Source organism: Hyperoodon ampullatus (assembly GCF_949752795.1).
Source record: "Hyperoodon ampullatus genome assembly, chromosome: 4".
Classification (NCBI taxonomy): domain Eukaryota; kingdom Metazoa; phylum Chordata; class Mammalia; order Artiodactyla; family Ziphiidae; genus Hyperoodon; species Hyperoodon ampullatus.
Genome location: NC_136917.1, coordinates 56,744,454 through 56,766,393, shown reverse-complemented (window position 1 = coordinate 56,766,393; position 21,940 = coordinate 56,744,454). Strand labels below are relative to the sequence as shown.

General features: G+C 41.7%; 1 protein-coding gene across 2 annotated transcripts in view; it reads right to left on the bottom strand.

The window, feature by feature from the left end:
• DIAPH1 (diaphanous related formin 1) overlaps nucleotides 1–21,940 on the bottom strand; it is a gene marked incomplete at its 3' end in the record, with an annotated part of 94,124 nt that overhangs the window by 2,538 nt on the left and 69,646 nt on the right. For both annotated transcript variants that reach the window (XM_079703580.1, XM_079703581.1), the window contains 9 exons: nucleotides 13,211–13,309; nucleotides 8,969–9,063; nucleotides 8,542–8,643; nucleotides 8,082–8,321; nucleotides 7,820–7,949; nucleotides 6,959–7,085; nucleotides 6,158–6,320; nucleotides 5,889–6,024; nucleotides 3,890–3,976 (listed from right to left, as the gene is read on the bottom strand). In XM_079703580.1, coding sequence (XP_079559706.1) covers nucleotides 3,890–3,976; nucleotides 5,889–6,024; nucleotides 6,158–6,320; nucleotides 6,959–7,085; nucleotides 7,820–7,949; nucleotides 8,082–8,321; nucleotides 8,542–8,643; nucleotides 8,969–9,063; nucleotides 13,211–13,309 — 1,179 coding nt within the window. The remainder of the gene's footprint in view (nucleotides 1–3,889; nucleotides 3,977–5,888; nucleotides 6,025–6,157; nucleotides 6,321–6,958; nucleotides 7,086–7,819; nucleotides 7,950–8,081; nucleotides 8,322–8,541; nucleotides 8,644–8,968; nucleotides 9,064–13,210; nucleotides 13,310–21,940) is intronic.

Genomic DNA, 21,940 nt, shown 5'->3' with positions numbered 1-21,940 from the left:
CCTTTTAAGCCTAGAAGGTAGGTATACTAGGCATGGACCTGATGTGGCCTAAGGTCAGAATCAGAAAGGAGAAAAACTCTTGTTGGAACTGGGAACAGAATCGAGGAATCCTGGCTGCCACTCTGGCTTTAGGGCCACAGTTACGCTGAACAGCTTGACTGTCCAGAAGACAACCTCTCCCAGCCTTTCCCTAACTTGGTACTTGTTAAGACGATTGAAAAGTAGCCACAGAAGCAGATACATATTTTGACCCTACGGGACCAGGGAGGATTATTAACTCCTAGTAGTCCCACAGACTGTGGGGAAAAGGGAACAATCTTGAGACATTGGCCAAAGCTCTCTGAGGCCAGATTTCTAGAAGTTAGGGGTGAGCTAGATAAAAACACCAACGAAATCAGACATGTAACACTAGTATAGATGAATTAGAAAAAGGTTAATGATTTGGAAAAAAGATATTTATAACACACAGGCTAGGAACTACTACTAAGGAGGAAGTACTCTTGTTAATAAGCTTCCTTAGGGAAGAGGAAACTAGGACAGATGGGGCAATCATTACCAGCCTAAAGAACTCATTATTGTCTACAACACTCCTAATTATAATTCCTGTCCTATTTTTACAAAAGTGGAGGGAGAGACAGTGGTGGTAGAGGATATACTCTTAACCTCTCTAGACAGGTGGTCACTGGAAAACTCCCTGAAGCAATTTCACCATGTCCAGGGCTCTCCTTGCTGGAAGGTATGAAAGAGTATTTCTGGCCTACACAGAGGGCTCGCTGTCATCTCCTGCTCCTCACACAGGCTTAGTGGAAATATTCCTGGACTTGGATTCACAACAGTGGGTTACAGTTCTGGCTCTATCATTAGCCAGTTCTGTAGATCTTGGCAAGACCTTATCTGGGTCTCAAGTCCTGTTACCTACGAGAAGGTGAGATGCTAATCACTGGAGGTCTTCAGCGCTGGTCCCAACTCTAAGGTTCTATCAGTGTAGGGAGAGCTTAGCTGGAAGCTGGGAAGTGGCAGAGGGAAGGAAAGGGAGAGGGAGATGAATTTCTTTCTTTCCTTGACTTTTATCCCAGTGAGCAGATGGCCTGTATATAAGCAGCCACAATTCAGACATGGAGATAAAGTTGAGTCATTAAAACCACAAGCTGACTCAATCATCAGCCTGAAATAGTAGCTGTAATACAATCACATGGATTCTTCCCCTTGACACTCAAAGCATTGTTCTCCCACACCCTGCAGATCACAGCAGTTTACATGTCACTTTTAATGAACCAGCCCTGATAGTAATGCTCCTCTTCCAACTCCTCAATGGGTCTTTGTATACTGGTCACTCCCTCAGGTCTCCAGAGACCAGAAGATGTTTTTTAAACATTCCTTTAAATCCCAGGGCAAAGGCTGTGTCTTTCAATATAGACAGCTGCCTTTCTGGGACTGAGGAGGGCTGTGAGGCAGACCTTCGGTTTTTTAGCTCAAATCAGTCAGTCAGCAGGAAGAGTCAGAGATGGCCAAGCACTGGGTGGACCAGCTAAGGCCGGCAGCCAGTGAGAGAAACCTTTATAGTTTTACAATGTGGCCTTCTGGGTCCAGCCTCTTTCTTTTCTTCTCCTCTTAATCCTACTGTCACCGTACAAAAAAAAATACTAAAGCTGTAAAGGGCCCTGGAGACCATTCTAGCCCAACTCTCATTTTAGACGTGAAGAAACTGAGTCCCAGAAACTTGTCTCAGGAAATCTAGACAGCATCAATTGGATTTGACATTGGGTCTTCTGATGCCTACCTAGTCTTATGCTCTTTGCACTCTACTGTGATGCCTGGACTTCTGTTTATGTTTAATGGAAGGCCATGTCACTTTCTCGGAAATGAATGTACCAGTGTCTACAGGGGTTACCAGGGTAACTAGAAATGTCTCCCCTGATTCTCCCAGATATGTTCGGTGTGTTTAGTGACCCCAGAAAGATAAGGATACAAGATGGAGCCAATTTTAAAAGTACGTAGTTCTCATTTTCACCACCTTTTTGCTTCAGAATCTCCTAGTCCTTCTTGCACTGGGAAACAGCACTTTGACTGATCCAGGTCCTCTGCTGAAAGGTTAGGTTCTAACAAAATCCCTGCTTCCTCGGCCTGTAAGTCCTGGTTTCTCACTTGGGAAGAAGTGGAGAATGGGGCCTCTCCAGTAGAGGGAAGCCACTAATGTCTGGCTGCCTGTGTCCAGGAAGCATCTGGGATTTTGGTTTAGTTCCAGAGGAAGAAGCTTAAAAGGGAATTCCCCACCAAAAGTCTGGTGAAGGTTGGCACTTAGCTGAGAGGATAGAGGAAAATAGGGAGAGGCAATGTATTTTTGTTTATCTAGAAACGCTTAATGTCAGGCCACATCACCTTATATGGTGGGGAGGAAACAATGTCGCAAGAATCTCTAAAGACTAAACACACCAAAATACCACTAGCTTCATACTCTGTCCAAACCTAGATCTATACGACTAAACATGCTATCCCAGAAAGACCTAAGTCCATCACACTCACCTGTCTTCCCCTCCAGAAAGCCTGTACTCAGAGGATGCCAGGAAATAGGTAAGAGTTGTAATGAGGGATTCTTCTGTTTAGGGCAGGTTCTGAAGTCCTACAGAAGAGCCCTCAGAGGGAATTTCCCTCTGGGTATTCAGAGTATTGGCAGAAACAGGCAGTCAGCCATTCACGAAGAAACTCATAGTGATCTACAATGTTTGGGCCAGGACACTGACTCTGTGTGGGCTAACATGCTCCGTACCCTTGATCGTAAGGTCACCTTTACAGGCTGTGACAGGTACTATAGGTCCTACAGATGCCACTGTTAATAGCTAAGCAGTGTCCAAAGCAAACCACACAACACATCTGTACAATAACCTTGAAGTGAAGCTCCTATCACACAGGCCTACAGAATGCACCAGCCAGGGAACAGGGAACATAGCTTAAACCACCTCAGAAGTACAAACTCTTAATGCTGCCTTTTCTGTAATGCCTACCCTTCAACCTAGGAAAGAAGCCATCATGCCTAGCCCCAAAGGGTCTTCACCAGACTCAGTGGTGCAGGTAACGAGGAGTAGCTTTGGCCATACCTTCTTCTGGACCAGGCTCTTGGCCACCATATACTTCCCTCAAAGGCAATTTAACCGTTGATCCTTCCCCATACTAATGCCTGGATCATTTGTCCTCCTATCCCCATAATTCTTCTTAGAGGCTCTGGCTCAACATAATCCACTTAAATCTTCTGAAGGTCGGGAGAGGAGGCTGCGGGGGAGTAAACGGGGAAGGCAAGTACAGTGGAGGCCAATTACACCCAAGAAAAAGGCGGCTTTCAGACATAGCACAATCCTTCGGTTGAGATGCTCCGCTACATTCTTACATCTGGGGAGAATGATGCCTAGCCTTCTCTCTATAGGATTCTATACTTTCTATTATTCTATCTCTTCTGCTTGTGAAGCTGAGAGTAAGGACTCTTATTTTATAAGTAAGGACTTATTTTCTTTGTATTCCTACATCTAATGTACAGTTTTGAATTTACATAAATTTTTTTTGTTCATATACACAAACGCCTACTCAGATCTCTGTGTCCTGCACAGTGGTTTGCTTATGCTATGTTTCTGCTTCAAGAATGAGGAGAGGTACAAGAATAATCAAACGTAATATCTGTTGTCAGTCCCTCAAGTCCTAGTTCTCCAAGTCAGCACTTTCTAACATGGTTGGAAGAGGACTAGGTAATCCACTCTAGATGCAGGGACTATTGTGGGGAAGTTTCTAAACCCTCAGAACATCATTACCTGCTCATTAGCCCAAGACAAGCAGGACCAGGAGCAGCGAGGCCTCACTGCCTTCCTTCAACACACAGGCTGGGCTCCGTTTGCTGACTTACCCTGACGGGGTCCTCTCTTCCGCCGGAATGCTGCGCCTGACTGCAGGGCTTCCAGAAGACTGTCCATCACACCTGTCTCATCGCCCTCTGTCATGAACAAAGACAGAGATGTAAGCTCTTCAGCCCCAGCAGCACTCACGTGTTGAGCCCCACAGAAAATGCACTGCTACTGAATTGCTTGCCCCCGCCCAGTTTCTCGGGGCTCAGAGCACACGGAGGGCTCAACCTCAAGTCTCACAGCCCATGTTTACTTGTGTCTGTTTGAAAATGGTTAAAACAAAAGGTTTCACTGGTTACCAACCACTGCAAACCTTGGATAATTTTCCTGCAGTGCCCTCCTCCCTTCCCACCCCCATCAGAACTAGCACAGAGAAGTGTAGACCTGCCTGACTGCAAGACTGGGATACGTACAGAGACCGGGATTATGACATTAATAAGGAACTGTATCACTCTCTATTTATCCTGAAGTGTTTCACTCCAATTTACATAAACCTCTCACGGAAAGCCTGCTTCCAGTTTCAGAGCAGGGCTGAGGAAAGATGAGAGACCACTGATCAAGAGTGTATTTCACTTAAGTACTGCCCCCAGTGGCTGCATCTTCCGGAAGTCAGCTCTGCATCTAAGAGGAGCTTCTGGTTGGAATACAAAGAGTTAATGTAGAATCCTTATTCCAGCCCACTCCGTTTCCATGACAACAGCTAAGGGTGGTGAAATCTTAAACTGTGAAATCCCTAGGAGCCCGCAGGCTGCCAGCCACAAGGCTGGGCTCACTGCTCCCAGTGCCGCCTGCTGGCCAAACACAGCCAGTGCAGCTGCCCTACATTCCCACCTCATTTGCTTGCCCTTGGGGACATGGACCAGGGCAGGGTCCCCTGTGCTGCCTGACGACTGTGTGCAGCCTTCGTCCCACAAATCAGCTGGACTCCACCTTTCCCTATTACATCCTAAACAGTAACTGGGGACAAAGCCTAGAGGCTTGGGGAGAATGGGGGAAGGAGAAGGATACTTGGTGTGGGCTTTTTTAATGGCATGACTAGAGCAAAGTTTGTGGCTTATATACAACTGGAGTAAGGGCAGGGGAACTGCTTCCCAAAAAAGTATAAAGAAAAGACAGAAATGCAGGCAGTTCTGCTTCAGGTCCCTGATTGTGCCACAGAGAGAAGTCCCCGGGAGCTGGAGTGTCAGAGCAGCCCTCGCCTCTCGTGCTCAGCAAAGCGTGGATTCTTGCCAGACCCAGCAGCCCAGAGAACCTCTTTACTTAGATGGCTCGTAGCCCCTCAGGTTCAAGAAGGGTGGCACCAGCTCAGGGCTGTGTGCAATGGAGCTGGATTTCCGCTGCCCACAGAGAGAGCAGCCAGAGAGGGGCAGGGAGTCGGCAGCAGGAAAGCAGCAGAAACAGGAAACAGAGGGCCAGTAATTGAGGCCATATGTTTCAACAAAGACATGCTTCTGAGAGTGAAATCGAGATTCTGCTGAAGAAAGAAGAGGGTGGCCAGCTCCCCTGCCCCCTTTCCAGAAGTTCAATCCATTTACAATCTGATAGGCGTGTACAACTGTGCTGAGGTACTGGGGACACAATACTTAGTGAAATAAGCAGAAAGAGAAGGCAAGCCATTAAAAGACAGGAGCAGGGCCAGGAAAACAGTTTGGGAAAAAGAACAAAAGATGTACTGGAGGGTATGAAAACCGGACGGGGGGATTTCTGGACAGGCAGAAGGCAAGAGTACATGTTACAGCAATACTAAATCACTGGGGAGATGAGACGTAATGCAGAACTAGCAAAGGAGGGAAAAAACTGAGAGTCGAGCACTGGAACGTGCATGTAACGGAGTCGGGGTTAAAGTCCAGCATCAGGATCCTGGAGGAAGAAGGCTGCCAAAAATCATTTGCCAGGAGTTGAGCTCAGACATGAGCTGTTCTCTGGCCTCTAGACTCTAGACAGAGAAGCCTTCCAAATGTTCCTGTCTCAACCCATCGGCCCTTCGCCTTCGCTTCTTACCAGCATTCATGTCTATGAGCTGCTCTCTCTTCTGCTGCTTCTCCAGCCGCTCCTTCTCTGCCTTCTCCTTGGCCAGTTTTGCTCGCCGCATCTTCTCCTCTGTCTCCCGCCGCTTCTGGTTCTCCTTGACTGCTTGCTGTGGGGGAAAAAATGAACACGTGGGCATGTATGCACTCACACATGTACACACCCACCACCAACCAACATGAACCCAGTGGAAAGTGAGAAAGGTCCATGAAAGCTTCAGTCGGCAGGTATACCCTGCTTACCACAAACATATTCTTAAAGTTGTGCAGATCCATGAAGAATTCTTCCACAGACACCTTCTTGGGGTCAAAGAGGAAGTACTCGCCCAGCTCCTTATAGAGCGTCTCCATGTTAGAGTGCATCATCCGCAGCTTGTTATACTGTTCCTGTGCATCCTTCACAAAGCTGTGCAGCCAAAGAGTAAAGAGCCAACACCAGGAAGCAGGCCCACTTCTCTAGCCCTGAGGACGACTCACAGATGTGTACTGGCATGCACAAGGATGCGCAACACAGCGCTGTTCATATTAGCAAAACCCAGAAGCAATCTAAACATCCAAACGGGAATGGTAAACCATAAACTATGGTATTCCTAAAGAATACAAACTGGCAGTTTAAAAAGAGACTGTTCTGCATATACTGCTATGGAAACAGGGCCAAACATATTCAGTGCTAAAGCAATACAGTGCAGTTCTTACTAAAATAAATTCATTAGGGTGCAAATCAGAGAGAAGGCCAGTGGCAGTGGTTATCTTTGGGAAGGGGAGGGAGAAGGGAATATGTATGTGTGTGTAGTATGGGGTGTGTGTGTCTGGCAGGTGGGGCAGAGGGCAAGGTCTCAAGGGAGACTTACTTTATCTGCATGGTTTGATGCAAACCACAACAATGAGAATGTTTTCAAGAACTATGCATTTAATGAAAAAGCATTTTTTAATGAAAAAGCATTTTTTAAGGAAAAATTGTACATCATCATATCTATCCTGTTGTCCCCCCATGGGAAGTTCCTTTTTTTCCTAGGGGGCAACTCCCTCCTTTCAAGAAAGGATATGGTCATTTTTTCAACGAACTTGTCTTTCTCATCTGTGGCAGCTGGAAAATTCTGAATATCACGTTCTACATCAGAAATTTGTTTCTTCATCTGATCTAGGTTCTTTTGCAAGTTTTCAGCAGAAACTAAAGTAGACACAAAAAGAGACAGCAAGAGCTTACTACCTCCAGTCTCAATACCCTATTCTGTTCCTCAGGGCACTGCTCGTCTGTACATCCAGCTGGTACTTAATTATTTTAGTCCTCTTACGTACTCTCTAACTGTTTCACACAGCTTTTCAGTGAAAGTATAAATTACTTGATGATTAAACCTCCAGCCTCCATAAGCTGTACAATACTAAGAAGAGAAGAGAGGCTTCATTTAATTTAACAAGAATCTATGAAATCCCCCGGGATCTTGGTCTCATTTATTTTAGAGAACAGGGTTTGGGAGGAAGGAGACATTACACAGAAATATAGAGGGTGGGCAGAAATCTGTTCCCGTTTCTACTGAATGCTGCTTTTTCTTTGCCTAGTCCCAGGACGGTGAGGCCTGGTTTTTGCTAATCCAGTCTACGCTTTCTGAATGAGAAAAACTGTTGACTTAAACTAAAAATACCTGCCTTTCTCCTAGTTGTTTTTTGGTGTCTGGTGTTTCCCTAAGAAGGGAAAGAGTCCTTCCCACTTCTGTACATGGAGACCTCTCTTCTGCCCGATACTCCTCCCTGTGGCTTAGACATCATGCCTATGCGCTCTCCCATTCCTTAAAATTGTCTGAACTGAAAATGATCTAAAATCTAGACTGAGTCTTCTTTCCCTACCCCGTGCAGAGATTTCTGGGGCTTGGAAGCACCTTCTAGCTTCACCCCAATCTGCCTCACCTCGGCTGGCTTTCTCCACGTGGGCAAGCTCATCTGGAAACTTGAGGACCTCGGGATAGTTACTCTCACACAACTCAGCCAAGAAGTGCAACAACGTCATCTTCTGATCTGTGGACTTGGTGTCTCGAAGCTTGGGGGAAGAGGAGAAATGGTGAGTCCTGACACGCCCACGATCACCTCAGGCCGACAGCAGTTTGCCACACTGGGCTCCTAGAGGCCACAGCCTTCCCTTCCATCGTCCTGCTCTAACCCCCTGGCTCACCTTACAGAGGAAGCTGATACTGAAGCCGAAAGCACCAGCATTCCTGGAACCAGCATTCATATAGTTTCCAACAAGCAAGGTAATCTCTAGGAGGCTAGCGAAGTTCTCGCTCTTTCGCAACTCCTCGCATGCGGCAGTGACAGAAACAATCTCTGGCTTGATATTCTCCACTTGCTCACTGAACTGCAGCTTGAAGAGGATGGCATTGAGGCGAGGCCGCAGGCGGGGCACAGCGCCCATCTGGGGAGAGACAAGCAGTTCCATTATAGCCAGCAGAGAGAGAGGAAAGGAAGAAGAAGATACAGTCTTAAGCCTCCTATGGCAGAATCTGAGTTCCAAAGTAGGGAGAAGAAAGAGAGAAAGATGGGTTCAGAATAGACAAGAGGCCAGGAGCAAGTGCACCGGATGCTCTCGGGGAGGAGGGGGTCAGAGAAGAGTCTGTGCCACAGGCCTCACTCACCACCACGCCGAACTGCTCTGACTCGGCCAGATCATCATATTCGTCCTTCAGTTCAGAAAGCATTTTTAACTGTTCTGGCTCTGGCATCTGCTTAATGAGATTCTGCAAGACAGAAGGGACTGTCTAAGTTTGAGGGGGATGAGCTGACAACTTGAGCCTCCTGTCAGTCCCTCGCTCTGCCCAAGGACCACTAAGAAGGAGACACGGGCTGGGATAGGGGGAGGTGGGGGAGGCAGCTAGTGAGATGGCAGGACTTTTGAAAAATATACCAGAAATAACCTGATCACCAGAGAGATGGAAGCTTATATAAAGCCAGCATTCTTTAAGTCAACGATGCTTACAGAGTCCTCATCGTCTAGGCAGAGAGGAGACAGAGCTAGTGTATAGCAATGCAAAGAGCCAGCTCCAGAATGACCTTGCTCCTTACCTGGATCATAGACTCAGTCAGAACAGCCTCATTCACCTCCAGGATGACATTCTTAATCTCTTGATAGGGCATGCGGAAGGAACCCAGAAAGATTGCTGCCAGAAAATGAGATAAAAGACATGTTCTTCTCAGTCTCTTCCCCCTTCCAGCCCACCCTACAAACCTACGCTGGACAACTTTCCTAGGAGTGCTCTCTCAAAGTCATGATCTGAAACCTCCACCAGCTCCCCAATGCCTGTATAGTTAAGATCCAAGCTCCTGAGCCCAGTGTTTAAGGTTCCCACCTCCCAGCTTTCCCTCCCACAAATCCCCACATTTATGTCACACGCCGGCCACACTGTTCCAAGCACCACATTCTACAAACACCTTGTCTTTGCTCACACAGGAAGTCTTTGATCTCTCTCTATATACATCAGAAATGTTCACCCTGTTCTATTTTAGTTCCTCACTCCCTTGACTCCATCCTCAAAGCTGCCACTGCCTTGAAATGCTCTGATTCTTAAATTGCCACATCCCATTCCCCAACAAACACTTCCCATCCTTTCAGCTCTCTCACTAATCCCTAAATTGACTCTTCAACCTCATCAGAGTGCTCTCTTGCGTGCTCTCTCTCTCCCACGAGGGAGATGACCATTCCATTTTCTCTGAATGTCTCAGTTCTACTTTGCTTTCTCTGTTTAACCTAGACCCTGTAGTCTACCCTTTCACTCCCACTCTATTATTACTACTATTCTTATTCTCTTGTTTCCTTCTCCTTCCAGTCCTTAGTTAACCCAGCCATCTCATATCTCTCCTCTTACACCTGGGCTGATGAACACTGCAGATCAGATTCTACGAATCTGAAGTGGCACCGGTGATGGTGGGGAATCCTTCTGTGTGTCCCTAGTCCACGCTCTCCCGGCTCTCTTGGCAGCTCCTCCATATAAAATATCCCCATTCTCCCAAATGTCCTGCCACTTCCCCATTTGTTCCAAAAAGGCCTTGCTGCTTTTTACTGAGAAAAATTGAAGCCATCGGTCAAATTACTTGCTAAGCTTTCTCTCATGCCACTTATAAACTGAGCAATGGGGGCCCTCAGTTGGAACCAGACTAGAAAAGGCTCGAGTAAGGGCTATTTTGGAATCATCTAGAAGGAAACTTGTGCCGACACTTCTTTACGTAAGCTTAGCAGAACTATATCCATATACTTATCCTTTTCTCGTGTTTCAATAGAACAGGTAGCCCTAAGGACCTTTTCCTTCAGCATATACAGTGGGCCTTCCCCATCTGTGGATACAGAGGGCCAACTATACTACACCATTTTATATAAAGGACTTGAGCACCCATGGATTTCGGTATACGAGGGGGGTTCTGGAACCTATCCCCCACAGATACCGAGGGACAATGATATACACGTTCAAGTTTTTCCTATTTAAAAAAAAAAAAATCCTCCCTGATTCAACATTCTTAATTACCAACTTCCTTCTTTCCTTCACTTTATAACGTTCTAAAAATATAACAGTCTATTCTTGCTTCCACATTCTCATTAATTCTTCTGTCCCCACAAAGTCAGTGAAAAGATGACAGTCATTTGTCGAGTGTATACTCCATGTAAGACCTAGTATCTTAAACACAATCTACATATATGATCTCATTTAACCCTATTTATAATAATGTATAAGTTTGTATTATTAACCACATTTGACAGAAAAGGAAACATACTTAAAGAAGTTAAGCTACCCGTCCAAGGTCACACTGCTAGTAAGGGTTGGAGCCAGGATTTAAATACAAACGGATTCCACAGCTGCTGTTCTTAACACTTACGCTATACTAAAATTATTCTTCCCTAGGTCACTGACTTTCCTAATGCCAGATCCAAAAGACACTTGTCCTGTCCCGGTTTTACTTGACGACTACTCCCACTTCTTAGACTATGTCAGACTATTTTTCTTGCTGTTCCTTTCCAGCCTCCTTTGAGGTCTCCCCTTTTTGTTACTTGCCCCCCCAAATATTAATGACCTTCAAAGCAAATTATTGGCTTCAACTATGACTCATATACTATCTCTTAAATTCTTATCTCCAGCCAGACATTCCTCCTGATTTCTATACCCAAATGCCTAATACACCCATCCTGCTGGAGGATTCCCACAGGAACCTTAAATTCTATCCTAAAATTAAGTCAATCATTCCTACCTACCACTCTGCCATCTCTCACTCATGTCCACCATTTCTCCCACAAAATCCTGCTCCTGCTGGATTTTCCTATTTCAGTAAGTGGTACCACTCTCTATAGAGTGATCTTAACCCAAGAAAACATCTCCTTTATCCCCTCTATCAATCACTAAGTTCCATTAATTCTATCTTCTTAATATCTTCTGCCTTCCTATTCATTCTTACAACTTAGTTTCAGGCCTTGATCACCTCTCGTCTAGTTTAAAGCCATAACGTAACACATCTCTCTGCCTAGAGTCTTCCCCTACCCTAGCAATCCGGCCTCATAATCACTGCTGAAGTAGCCCTCCCCCAAATTACATAGGGTTGTATCACTCACTTTCCTGATTAAAATCCCTCCAATAACTTTCACAGTTTTCAGGATAAAATACATACTTCTCAGCCTAAGCCTACCAGACTTCTTTATGATCTAGCCTCTATGTCTATTTCTTGAAAGCTTCTTCAACCACCACTCCCCCACATATGGCCTTTACTCAGCTGTACTCAACTACTTGCAGTTCTTGAACTGCACACATGCCTCTGTGCCTTCATACATGCTGATCCCTCTGCCTGAAACAAGCCAGCCCTCACCCTTCACTTAGTTTGTTGTCAATAGTTTTAAGCAGTACTTCATTTAGAATGACTGAGCTCTCTCCAATACTCCTCCCACTTGATTCAGATGCCCCCTTGCCCAGTGCTCTCATAAGCTTCCTAGCACACCTCCATCATAGCACTTACCAACTTGTGCTAGAACCATTATTTATTTTTCTGTCTCTACCAGACATATGGCTTGTGAGGATAGGGAATACCTTACTTAGTTTTGCACCCTCACCATATAAGAGGCACTTAGTAATCACTGAATCACTAAATAACACCTAGGCCCTCCTAATCTCAATTCTCTTCCTAAATTCTGTTTCCCATATTGATATCATTCAACTTCAAATAACAATGTACTACCCCACAGTCTTTTATCATTTTCTAAAATAACAATTGCTCATTTTAATGTTGCTAGAGATAATCTTGAGAAGAGGAACTATCTCACATCACTTTAATTTCCATAAAAGGACTTACCTACAGACACTATTTAGTAATATCTGTTGCCAATGATCTAAGATTATATAGTCAAGCATAATGTAAAGGCTTACTGTTCTCATTATATCACTGACTTTACTTGTGGGTATGTGTCCTCATTACCTGTGTGATCTTGGCCAAGTCATAACATCTGAACTTTAGTTTTCTCACTTGGTAAAATGGGGACAACAGCCATGTCACTGGATCATGAGTGGGCTTTATGGAATACATACCCTTTCATCTCTGGAACACACACCTCGTATGTGCCTAATAGAGCCTGAAACCTGGCAGACCTTCAAATATTTGTTGAACAAATATTTAAATCTTCATTATGCAACATAAAGTAGGGATATCAACAGTTGAAATGAACAAAAAAAGGAACATTCATCCTGATCATTAAATACTACCTATATCAACTCTGCAGAGGAGTTTCTGATCTGAAATTTGCCACCAATCAGAGTTATGAGTATAAGTAGCAAGTTCAGAACAGAACTCTTTGAAGTTATTGATCCTACTCTGAGAAGTACAGGATTTACATTATTTATTCTAAACCACAAAGTTACTTTAGATTTAATGGAAGTCAAGCCAGTGCCCACCTTTAAAGGAAATACTTAAAAGAAAATGAGAAAGAAGGACATGTGCAGTGGCTAGAACATTTGTGTTAGATTTTCTGTGGATGCAATGGAAATAGTAATGGCTTTGAAATAAAAAATATGAGGTTCAACTCCCAGACCTGCCTCTTACCCGTTACGTGACTAGGCAAATTCCTAAAAGTCCTATTAGCCTTTATTTTCTTGCCGTAAAGCTAGATGCTAACAAGCTTGCAGTGCTATTGAAGGGATCAGATATCAGGTATTTACTATGCAATGCCAAGAACTAACAAATGGAAGTTTCATATCAAGGGACCCTGGATCCACCAGAATTAAGCTCTTAGAAAAACTCCTTCATATTTAAAATTGCTGAGATCACAGAGTTACTCACAGAGATTCTGGGCTGTCTTTGAATCCAACACCTTTAACTCTTTCACTTTTTTCTTTTGCACAGATTTCTTTTCTTCTCCACCTTCCTGATCCTTCTTGGCTAGCAAGGGAAAGATTAGAAAAGTATGATTAAGGACAAACCACATCTATGTCTAAATGAACTACTAAATGTCCCAGCCTAGAGATACTCTTCACTTCCTCTCTATTAGTAATGGTCTTCCTATTAAATTTCTTCAAGGATAACCTCCTCTTTAGCCACCCACCCTTCTATTACTGACTTCCCCCTCCAGCTATAGTAAATATATCATTTTCATTTCTTTAATAGTTAGCAATAATACTTTCCCACTCATAGCCTATCTACTTGTAGGGAACAGCAAACTTTCTTTCTGTAAAGGACCAAATAGTAAATATTTTAGGCTTTGCAGACTATGTGGTCTGTCTCAACTGCTTAACTCTGCCACTACAGCGTGAAAGCTGTCACAGACAATACATAAACCAATGAGCATGACTATGTTCCAATGAAACTTTACTTACAAAAACAGGTGGTCAGCCTAAGGGCTATAGCTTGCCAACCCCTGTACTAGAGTCTTCCACTGTGTTATCCTTTTGTGCTTATTACTACTTATCTTTCAAGCTCTGTCTTGATCATGAATTCCCTATAAACATTTTCTTGATTTCCCCAAATGGTTATGATCTCTCTCTGAATCCCCACTGAATGTGATACTTTTTTACAGCAAGTCCTCTCACTGACTTTGTCATAATCACATATAATCTCTTCTCTACAAGATAAGGACTTTGTTATTCCTCTTTGAAAAATCTCATGGCATAAAAATATATTCCTAGTATACAAATATCATGTTGGTACACACACAGAAGGTATAATATACTCCTTTCCTTCTACACTCTTCTCAGATTATCCAAAACCAATGTATTCTTCTCTGATAAATGTAGTCACTCTCTGCTTTGATGAACTAATTTTCGTGGTATCTGTTACTTAGATTTCATTCAACAATTAATAATTCAATGTTCATGACATTTCATATATATCATCTTTATCTTTCTAAATCCTATGTTACTTTTTCAGTGTGGATACCTTCCCACCCCATTTGGATTTTGAACTTCAAGAGCATGGGCAAAATAATTCTTCACTATATCATTCCCTCAGCACCTAACATGACAGTAACATTCTCTCAAAAATGATTTACACTGCCTATTGAGAAGGATTCAGCAGCAGATAGAAAGAGAAACAGGAACTGTTCTGGATAGACAATTGTAAAATATTTTGTCAACTTTTCAGAAAGGCTTATGGGACTATCTCTTTAAGAAGTATCAGGAAAGTGACAAAGCTAGTTGCTTTTGAGGAGAGGAATGGGGTGCTTGACTATGGAAGAGGGAGGAATACTGTTCAACACAAACCCTGTTATACTGGTTGAATTTTAAACTATATGAAAAGTATTACCTGGTACAAATAAATAAGAAAGCGAACAAAAAAGGAAGTTATATGGCAAAAGGTACAAAGAACTATTAATAAAAAAAACATCCTTTGGCCTGAGAGTTTTAACTTGAAGAAGGAAAATGCTAAATAGATGAAGATTAGTTATTTTAATAAAGACTTATTGAGTATGTGCATGTACCAGGCTCTGTTCTGGGTACCAGGAATAAAACAAAATAGAAAATAGAAAAACAGAGAAAAACTCCTGCCTTCATGGAACTTATATTCTAATAAAGAGAAATAGACAATAAGCCAGCTAATAGATAAAATAGTACATTAGATGGTCATAAGTGCTATGAAAAGAAAACCAAGTAAGGAAGAGAACTGGAGGGATTTGATGAGGGGACGGATTATAACTTTAGTGGGATGACCAGGGAAGGTCTTGGTGAGAATGTGACATGACAGTAAAGACCTTTTAGAAGGTGAGAAAGCAAAGCAATTCAGGCAGAGAGAACAACAAATGCAAAGGCCTGAGACAGAAGCAGGCCCTGATGTGCTAAAGGAAAAGCAAAAAGGTCATTATTGGTGGAATAGATGGAATGAGGGGGAGAGCTGGAGCTGAAGTCAGAGAGGCCCTAAAGACAGATCATATAAAAAAATGAAAACTATGGGTAGTCAGATAAAAATTTAGACTTAAAACATCCAGACTGTATCACAAAACCTTAGAAGCAGAGGGGCAAAGTACAAGTAAATCTCTCATTTTATATAGATAAAGTGAAAAGATACAGAGTCACTGCTGATGTTGAAAAATAGAAAAAACAGATTCAACTTTTTGCCTGGCAATAAGATAAAATAAATGAAAAGTATAAATACAAGAAAGGAAGGGATGAAAATGTCATTTCTGTGGAAGATATAACTAGATGTAGAATTCAAGACAACTACTAGAAGTAATAAAGAACTACTAATGAATAATTCAGTAAAGATGACAGATAAAAGACAAGCATATGGGCTTTCAGTTTCACCAAAATGGAGTAGTCCCATGTGGAGGAAATACTATTATATTTAGAAATTGGGGAAGGTAAAGGGACCTAAATGGAAATACAGTTTGTACACTTCACGTGGACTGGTAAAACACTGATATCATTAGACTGGGAAAAGTTACGTGTGTATAATGTAATACCTAGAGCAACACCTAAGCAAACTGTATAAAGTGATATACTCAGGCATTATAAATAAATAAAAATGGAATAAAAAATATTCCAAAAAAACACAGAAAAGTAAGAAAAAAGGAAGAAGCATACAGAAAACAAATAACAGTGGCAGACTTAAGCCCTAAAATATCAGTAGTTACCTTTAATATAAATGGTCTAAATATACCAACTAACTGAGATTGGCTGTAGTGTAACTACCTGACAGTTTGGTTTTTTTTAAATTGTAATATAAGTACCTGATAATAAGCTTTTGATTGCTGAGGCATCCACTTCAAAGACATCCATCTTGAATAAACATATTGCCAGCTACACAACTAGATAAAGAACCAGGCCACCATCCATGAAGTTCCCCTTTTAGAAAGCCGTGGGTGACCTACATAACTGATCATTAGAGTGACCCTGCTTTTCCTTTTGTGCACTTTAATTCCTGCTCTCATGTTTTAAATTCACCAATAAAGAGTGAACCCATGAAACCCTAGGCACCTCACCCTCAACCCCAATAAAGGAAGAAGCCCAGGGATGACCTAGAGCCCCCTACCCATCTCTCTTCCTGTGACCTCCATGTGTGACCTGAGACATGTCATGTCAGGACCTGTGAGCAATAAAACCTTGCTTGTTCTCTGATGCTTGTTGCTGAGGTGCATCTTGCAATCCTAATAAGAACCACAAGGGCTGGTCCAGCCACAACACTGGCCCAGGTGAGTGCCCCCAGGCATTCCCAGGCAACAGTATTAGTAGGCTGAGACCTACACAAAATAGGACAGAGTGGATTAACAAAAGACCCAACAATAGGCTGTCTGTAAGAAACTTTCTTCAAACACAAAGGCTGAATGTAAAAGGCTGAAAACAGATATACCGTGCAAACATCAATTAAAAAAAGAAAGCAGAGTGGCTATATTCTATCCAGTGAGTAGACTTCAGAGCAAAGAAGGGAGACAAAGAGGGACATTACATGATGATTAAAGGATCAATCCACCAGGACGACATAACAATTCTAAATGTGTATGCACCAAACAACAGAGCCTTAAATATAAGAAACAAAAACTGATAGAGATGAAATGAGGAAACCAGCATAGCCAAGCCACAATAATACTTCAAGGCATTAATACCCTATCTCAGTAATGGGTGGAACTCTATACAAAAAATCAACAAGGATACAGAAGTGAACAGTACAATCAACCAACAGGGTCTAATTGATATATACATATATAGAACACTTCACCCAACAACAGCAGAATAAATTTTTTTAAAGTGCTCACTGAATACCCACCAAGAAGAATATCCACCTGGGCCATAAAATAAACCTCAACAAATTTAAAGGATTAAAATCATAGAGCGTGTTCTCTGACCATAATGGAATCAAACTATAAATCAATAACAGAAAGATAACAGGAAAACATCCAAACACTTGGAAACTAAAGAACCACTTCTAAATAATTTGTGGGTCAAAGAGGAAATCTCACAATAAATTTTAAAAATACATTAGAAATGAATGAAAATGAAAGTACAACATATCAAAATATATGGGGCATAGCTGAAGCAATGCTGAGAGGGAAACTGACAGTGCTAAGTTTATATTACAAAAGAAGAAAGAGCTCAAATCAGTAATCTAATTTCCTACTTCAACAAAGTAGAAAAAGAAGAAGAAAAAAAAACCCAAAGCAAGCAGAAGGAAGGAAATATAAAAGAACAGAAATCAGTACCAATGAAAACAACAGAAAAAAAAAAAATCAACGACACATAAAGCTGGTTTAAAAAATAAATTAATAAAATAGATATACCTCTAGAAAGACTGACAAAGATAAAAAGAGAGAAGTCCTATCTCTCCAACATCAGGAATGAAACAATATCACTTTAGGTCCTGCAGCCATCAAAAGGGTAACAAGGGAATAACACAAACAACTTAGTACTCATAAACTGAACAATTTAACCAAAAAATGGACCAATTCCTCAAAACCCACAAATTACTGAAACTCAACCAAGATGAGACAGATAACTTGAGTACTACTGAAATCATTTAAAAAACTGAATTCATAACTAAAAGTCTCCTGAACAGAAAATCTCCTGGCCAAAAGGTTTCACTAGAGAATTCTACCAAACATTTCAAGAAAAATTAATGCCAATCTCCTCCAAAAAATAAAAAAGGAAGAAATACTTTCTACTTCATTTTATGAATGCCAAATTATCCACTTTAAATGGTTAATTTTATGTTAAGTGAATTTCACCTTAATAAAAAAGTCTGTAATTTTTAAACATCTGTTTAAGATATTTAAAATCACTAATTAAATCAGTGAAATTTGAATATGGATTGTATATTAGATAACAGTATTATATCAGTGATAAATTTCCTAAATGTGATCATTACACTGTAGTTACGAAAAAGAAAGTCCTTATACTTGGGAAAGGCATGCAGAAGAACTTAGAGGTAAAGTGCCATGAAGTTGGTACTTTATCTCAAACAGTTCAGTTAAAAAAGAAGAAGAGAGAATATTCACAGCAGCATTATTCATAATAGCCAAAACATAGAAACAACCCAATGTCCACCAACTGACAAATGGAAAGACAAAATGTGGTATATCTATACAGTAGAGTAGTATTCAGCCATAAAAAGGAATGAAGTGCTAATACATGCTAAAACCCAGGTGAACCTTGCAAACATCAGGATTAGTGAAAAAGTCAGACACAAAAGTGTACATATTGTATGAGTACACTGATACAAAACATCTAGGATAGGCAAATTCAGAGACCGAAAGTAGATCAGTGGTTGCCAAGTTGCGGGAAAAAGAAGTGGAGAGTGACTGCTAATGAACTGAGGGTTTCTTTTGTGTGTAATGAGAATGTTCTAGAATTAATTCAGTGGCTGCACCACTTTGTGATATACAAAAGACCATGGAATTGTACACATTAAGGGTGAATTTATCTTAATACATAAATAAATACATACATGCAAACAATGAACCACAGGTCTAGACAGAAACCCTAAAACTATTAACCTTCTAAAAGAAATCATATGGAATTCCCTGGTGGTCCAGTGGTTAGGACTTGGTGCTTTCACTGCCATGGCCCAGGCTCAATCCCTAGTCGGGGAACTAAGCTCTCACAAGCTGTGCAGCACAGCCAGAAAGAAAAAAAAAGACATCAGAAAAATTTTCACCACTTTGGAGTAGGCAAAGATCTCTCAGAAATAAAAAAGTACAAACCATGTGGTAGGAAGAATCCTAAGTTGGGATCCTGGGATTTTCTTGGAGTTCTAGGAAACTAGGAGTTTCCCTCCTAGTGCACATACCTTGTATAATCCTTTCCCTTGAATGTGAGTGGGCTTGACTTATTCTGGTGAGCCCTTTTAAACAAGGGTTTAGAGCTCAGAGACAAGAGAAGTCAGAGAGATTTGAAACTGAAGCAGATGCTCTCTTGTTTTTCTTTTTTTTTTTTTTTTTTTGCGGTATGTGGGCCTCTCACTGTTGTGGCCCCTCCCGCCACGGAGCACAGGCTCCAGACGCACAGGCCCAGCAGCCATGGCTCACGGGCCCAGCCGCTCCGCGGCACGTGGGATCCTCCCAGACCGGGGCACGAACCTGCCCCCCATGCATCGGCAGGTGGACTCCCAACCACTGCGCCACCAGGGAAGCCCTCTTGTTTTTCTTGAAGAAGCAACCACCATGTTGTGGAGAAGGCCATGTGGCAGGAAATGATGGGCAGCCTCTAGGAGCTGAGAACAGCCACTGGCTGATGACCAGCCAGAAAAGAGGAACCTGTGTCCTACAATTATAAGGAACTGGATTCAGCCAAATACCACATGAGCATGGCAAAGGACACTGAGCTCCAGAAGGCAATGCAGCCCAGCCATAACCTTGACTTAAGTTTGGTGTGACCATGGGCAGAGGATCTAGCTAACTTGGATTCCAGACCCATGCAAACTGTGAGATAATAAATCTAGGTTATTTTAAACTGCTAAGTTTGTGGTAATTTGTTCACGGCAATAGAAGATAACAAAACATAAAAGAAAAAATTGATAAAGTGGACTCTATAAAAATTTTAAAGTTTTATTCTTCAGAGACACTGTTAAGAAATAAAAAGACAAGCCACACACTGGGAGAAAATGCCTGCAAAACACATTTTTGATAAAGGACTAGCATTCAGAACATATAAAAAAAGTCTCATGAGTCATAAGAAAACAACCCAATTTTTTAAAACAGGCAAAAGACATTTGGACACTTCACCAGAGAAGATACACAGATGGTACATAAGCACAGAGAAGGATGCTCAACATCATTAAGTCATTAGGAATATGAACTAAGAATTAAATTAATTAGGAATTAAAACTATAATGCCTGGGGCTTCCCTGATGGTGCAGTGGTTGAGAGTCTGCCTGCCAATGCAGGGGACATGTGTTCGTGCCCTGGTCCAGGAGGATCCCACATGCCACAGAGCAGCTAGGCCCGTGAGCCATGGCCGCTGAGCCTGCACATCCGGAGCCTGTGCTCCGCAACGGGAGAGGCCACAACAGTGAGAGGCCCGCGCACCGAGGAAAAAAAAAACAAACAAACTATAATGCCCAACCCACTAGAATCACTAAAATGGAAAAACAAAACTGATGATACTAAGTGCTGGTGAGTATGCAAAGCACCTGCAACTCTCATACATTGATGGTGGAAATGAAAAAAATGGTACAGCCACTTTGGAAAGTAAAGTGAAAACAGTTTGGCAGTTTCTTATACAGTTAAACATGTATTTATTGTAACACATGACCCAACAATCCCATTCCTAGGTATCTGTCCAAGAAAAAGAAAAACATGTATGTCCAGACAATATCTTGTATGCAAATGTTTCTATTGGCTTTATTCATAAATGCCAAAAACTGGATTCAACCCAAATGTCCATCAACCAGTGAATGGACACAAGGAAATACTACTCAGCTATAAAAAGGAATGACCATGCATGCAAACAACATGGACAGATCTCAAACACATGATGCTTGGTGAAAGAATCCAGACTTCAAAGACTCCTCAGTGTATGATTCCATTTATATGACATTCTGAAAAAGACAAAAACTGTAGGGACAAGAAAACATATCAGCCCCTGCCAGGGCCTAGTGGTGAGCAGAGGGGATGGACAAATGGGGAGGAGGAAACTTTAAGAGTGATGAAAATGTTCTCTATCTTTACATGGCTGTATACATTTGTCAAAATTCACAGAAATGTACACATAAAAAGGGTGAATCTTACTGTATGCAAATTATGCCTCAATAAACCTGACTAAACACACTGTATCTTCAAGGCCAATAAAATATATTAGTATAAAGCTATAGTAACTCTAAGAGTGATAATGAAAGAAGAACAAATGAAGTTCTTAATAATAAATAATAATAAATAGAAGAGATTCTAGAAATAGATATGAAACACATTTATATGCTAAAGTAAAAACTCAGATTAATTTAAAAAAGTATAGTCTAACACAGGAGTTGGTAAACTTTCTTAAATGACCAGAAAGTAAATATCCAACTCTGTGGGCCACACAGTTTCTGTTGGAACTACTCAACTCTGCTGGTGTAATATTAAAGAAGTCATAGCCAATATGTAATCAAATGGGCATGGCCACATTCCAATAAAACTTTATTAACAAAAATGGGTTGGTCAGTTTTCTGACTCCTGATCTAATCAATAGTGTTGGAATAACTGGCTCTCCATATTAAAGGAAAATAGTTAGATCCTAACTTTACACTATTCACAAAAATAAATTCCAGATACATTAAACAGCTAAATGTTAAAAACCAAAATACACTATTATTTTGAATAAATGAAAACTTTCCTAAGAATAACACAAAATAAAGATGGTATAAAGGAAAAGACAGACTGATTTGAGTACATAAAATTTTTGTTTTTCAATGTGAAAATCATCATAAAATATATGAAAAGAAATGAAAATTTCCATTTCCAGTATTGGGGGTCAAGTCTCCCATGGAAAAACATCTAAAAATGCTGTTATGGTTTTTTTTTTTTTTTTTTTTTTGCGGTACGCGGGCCTCTCACTGCTGTGGCCTCTCCCGTTGCGGAGCACAGGCTCCGGACGCGCAGGCTCAGCAGCCATG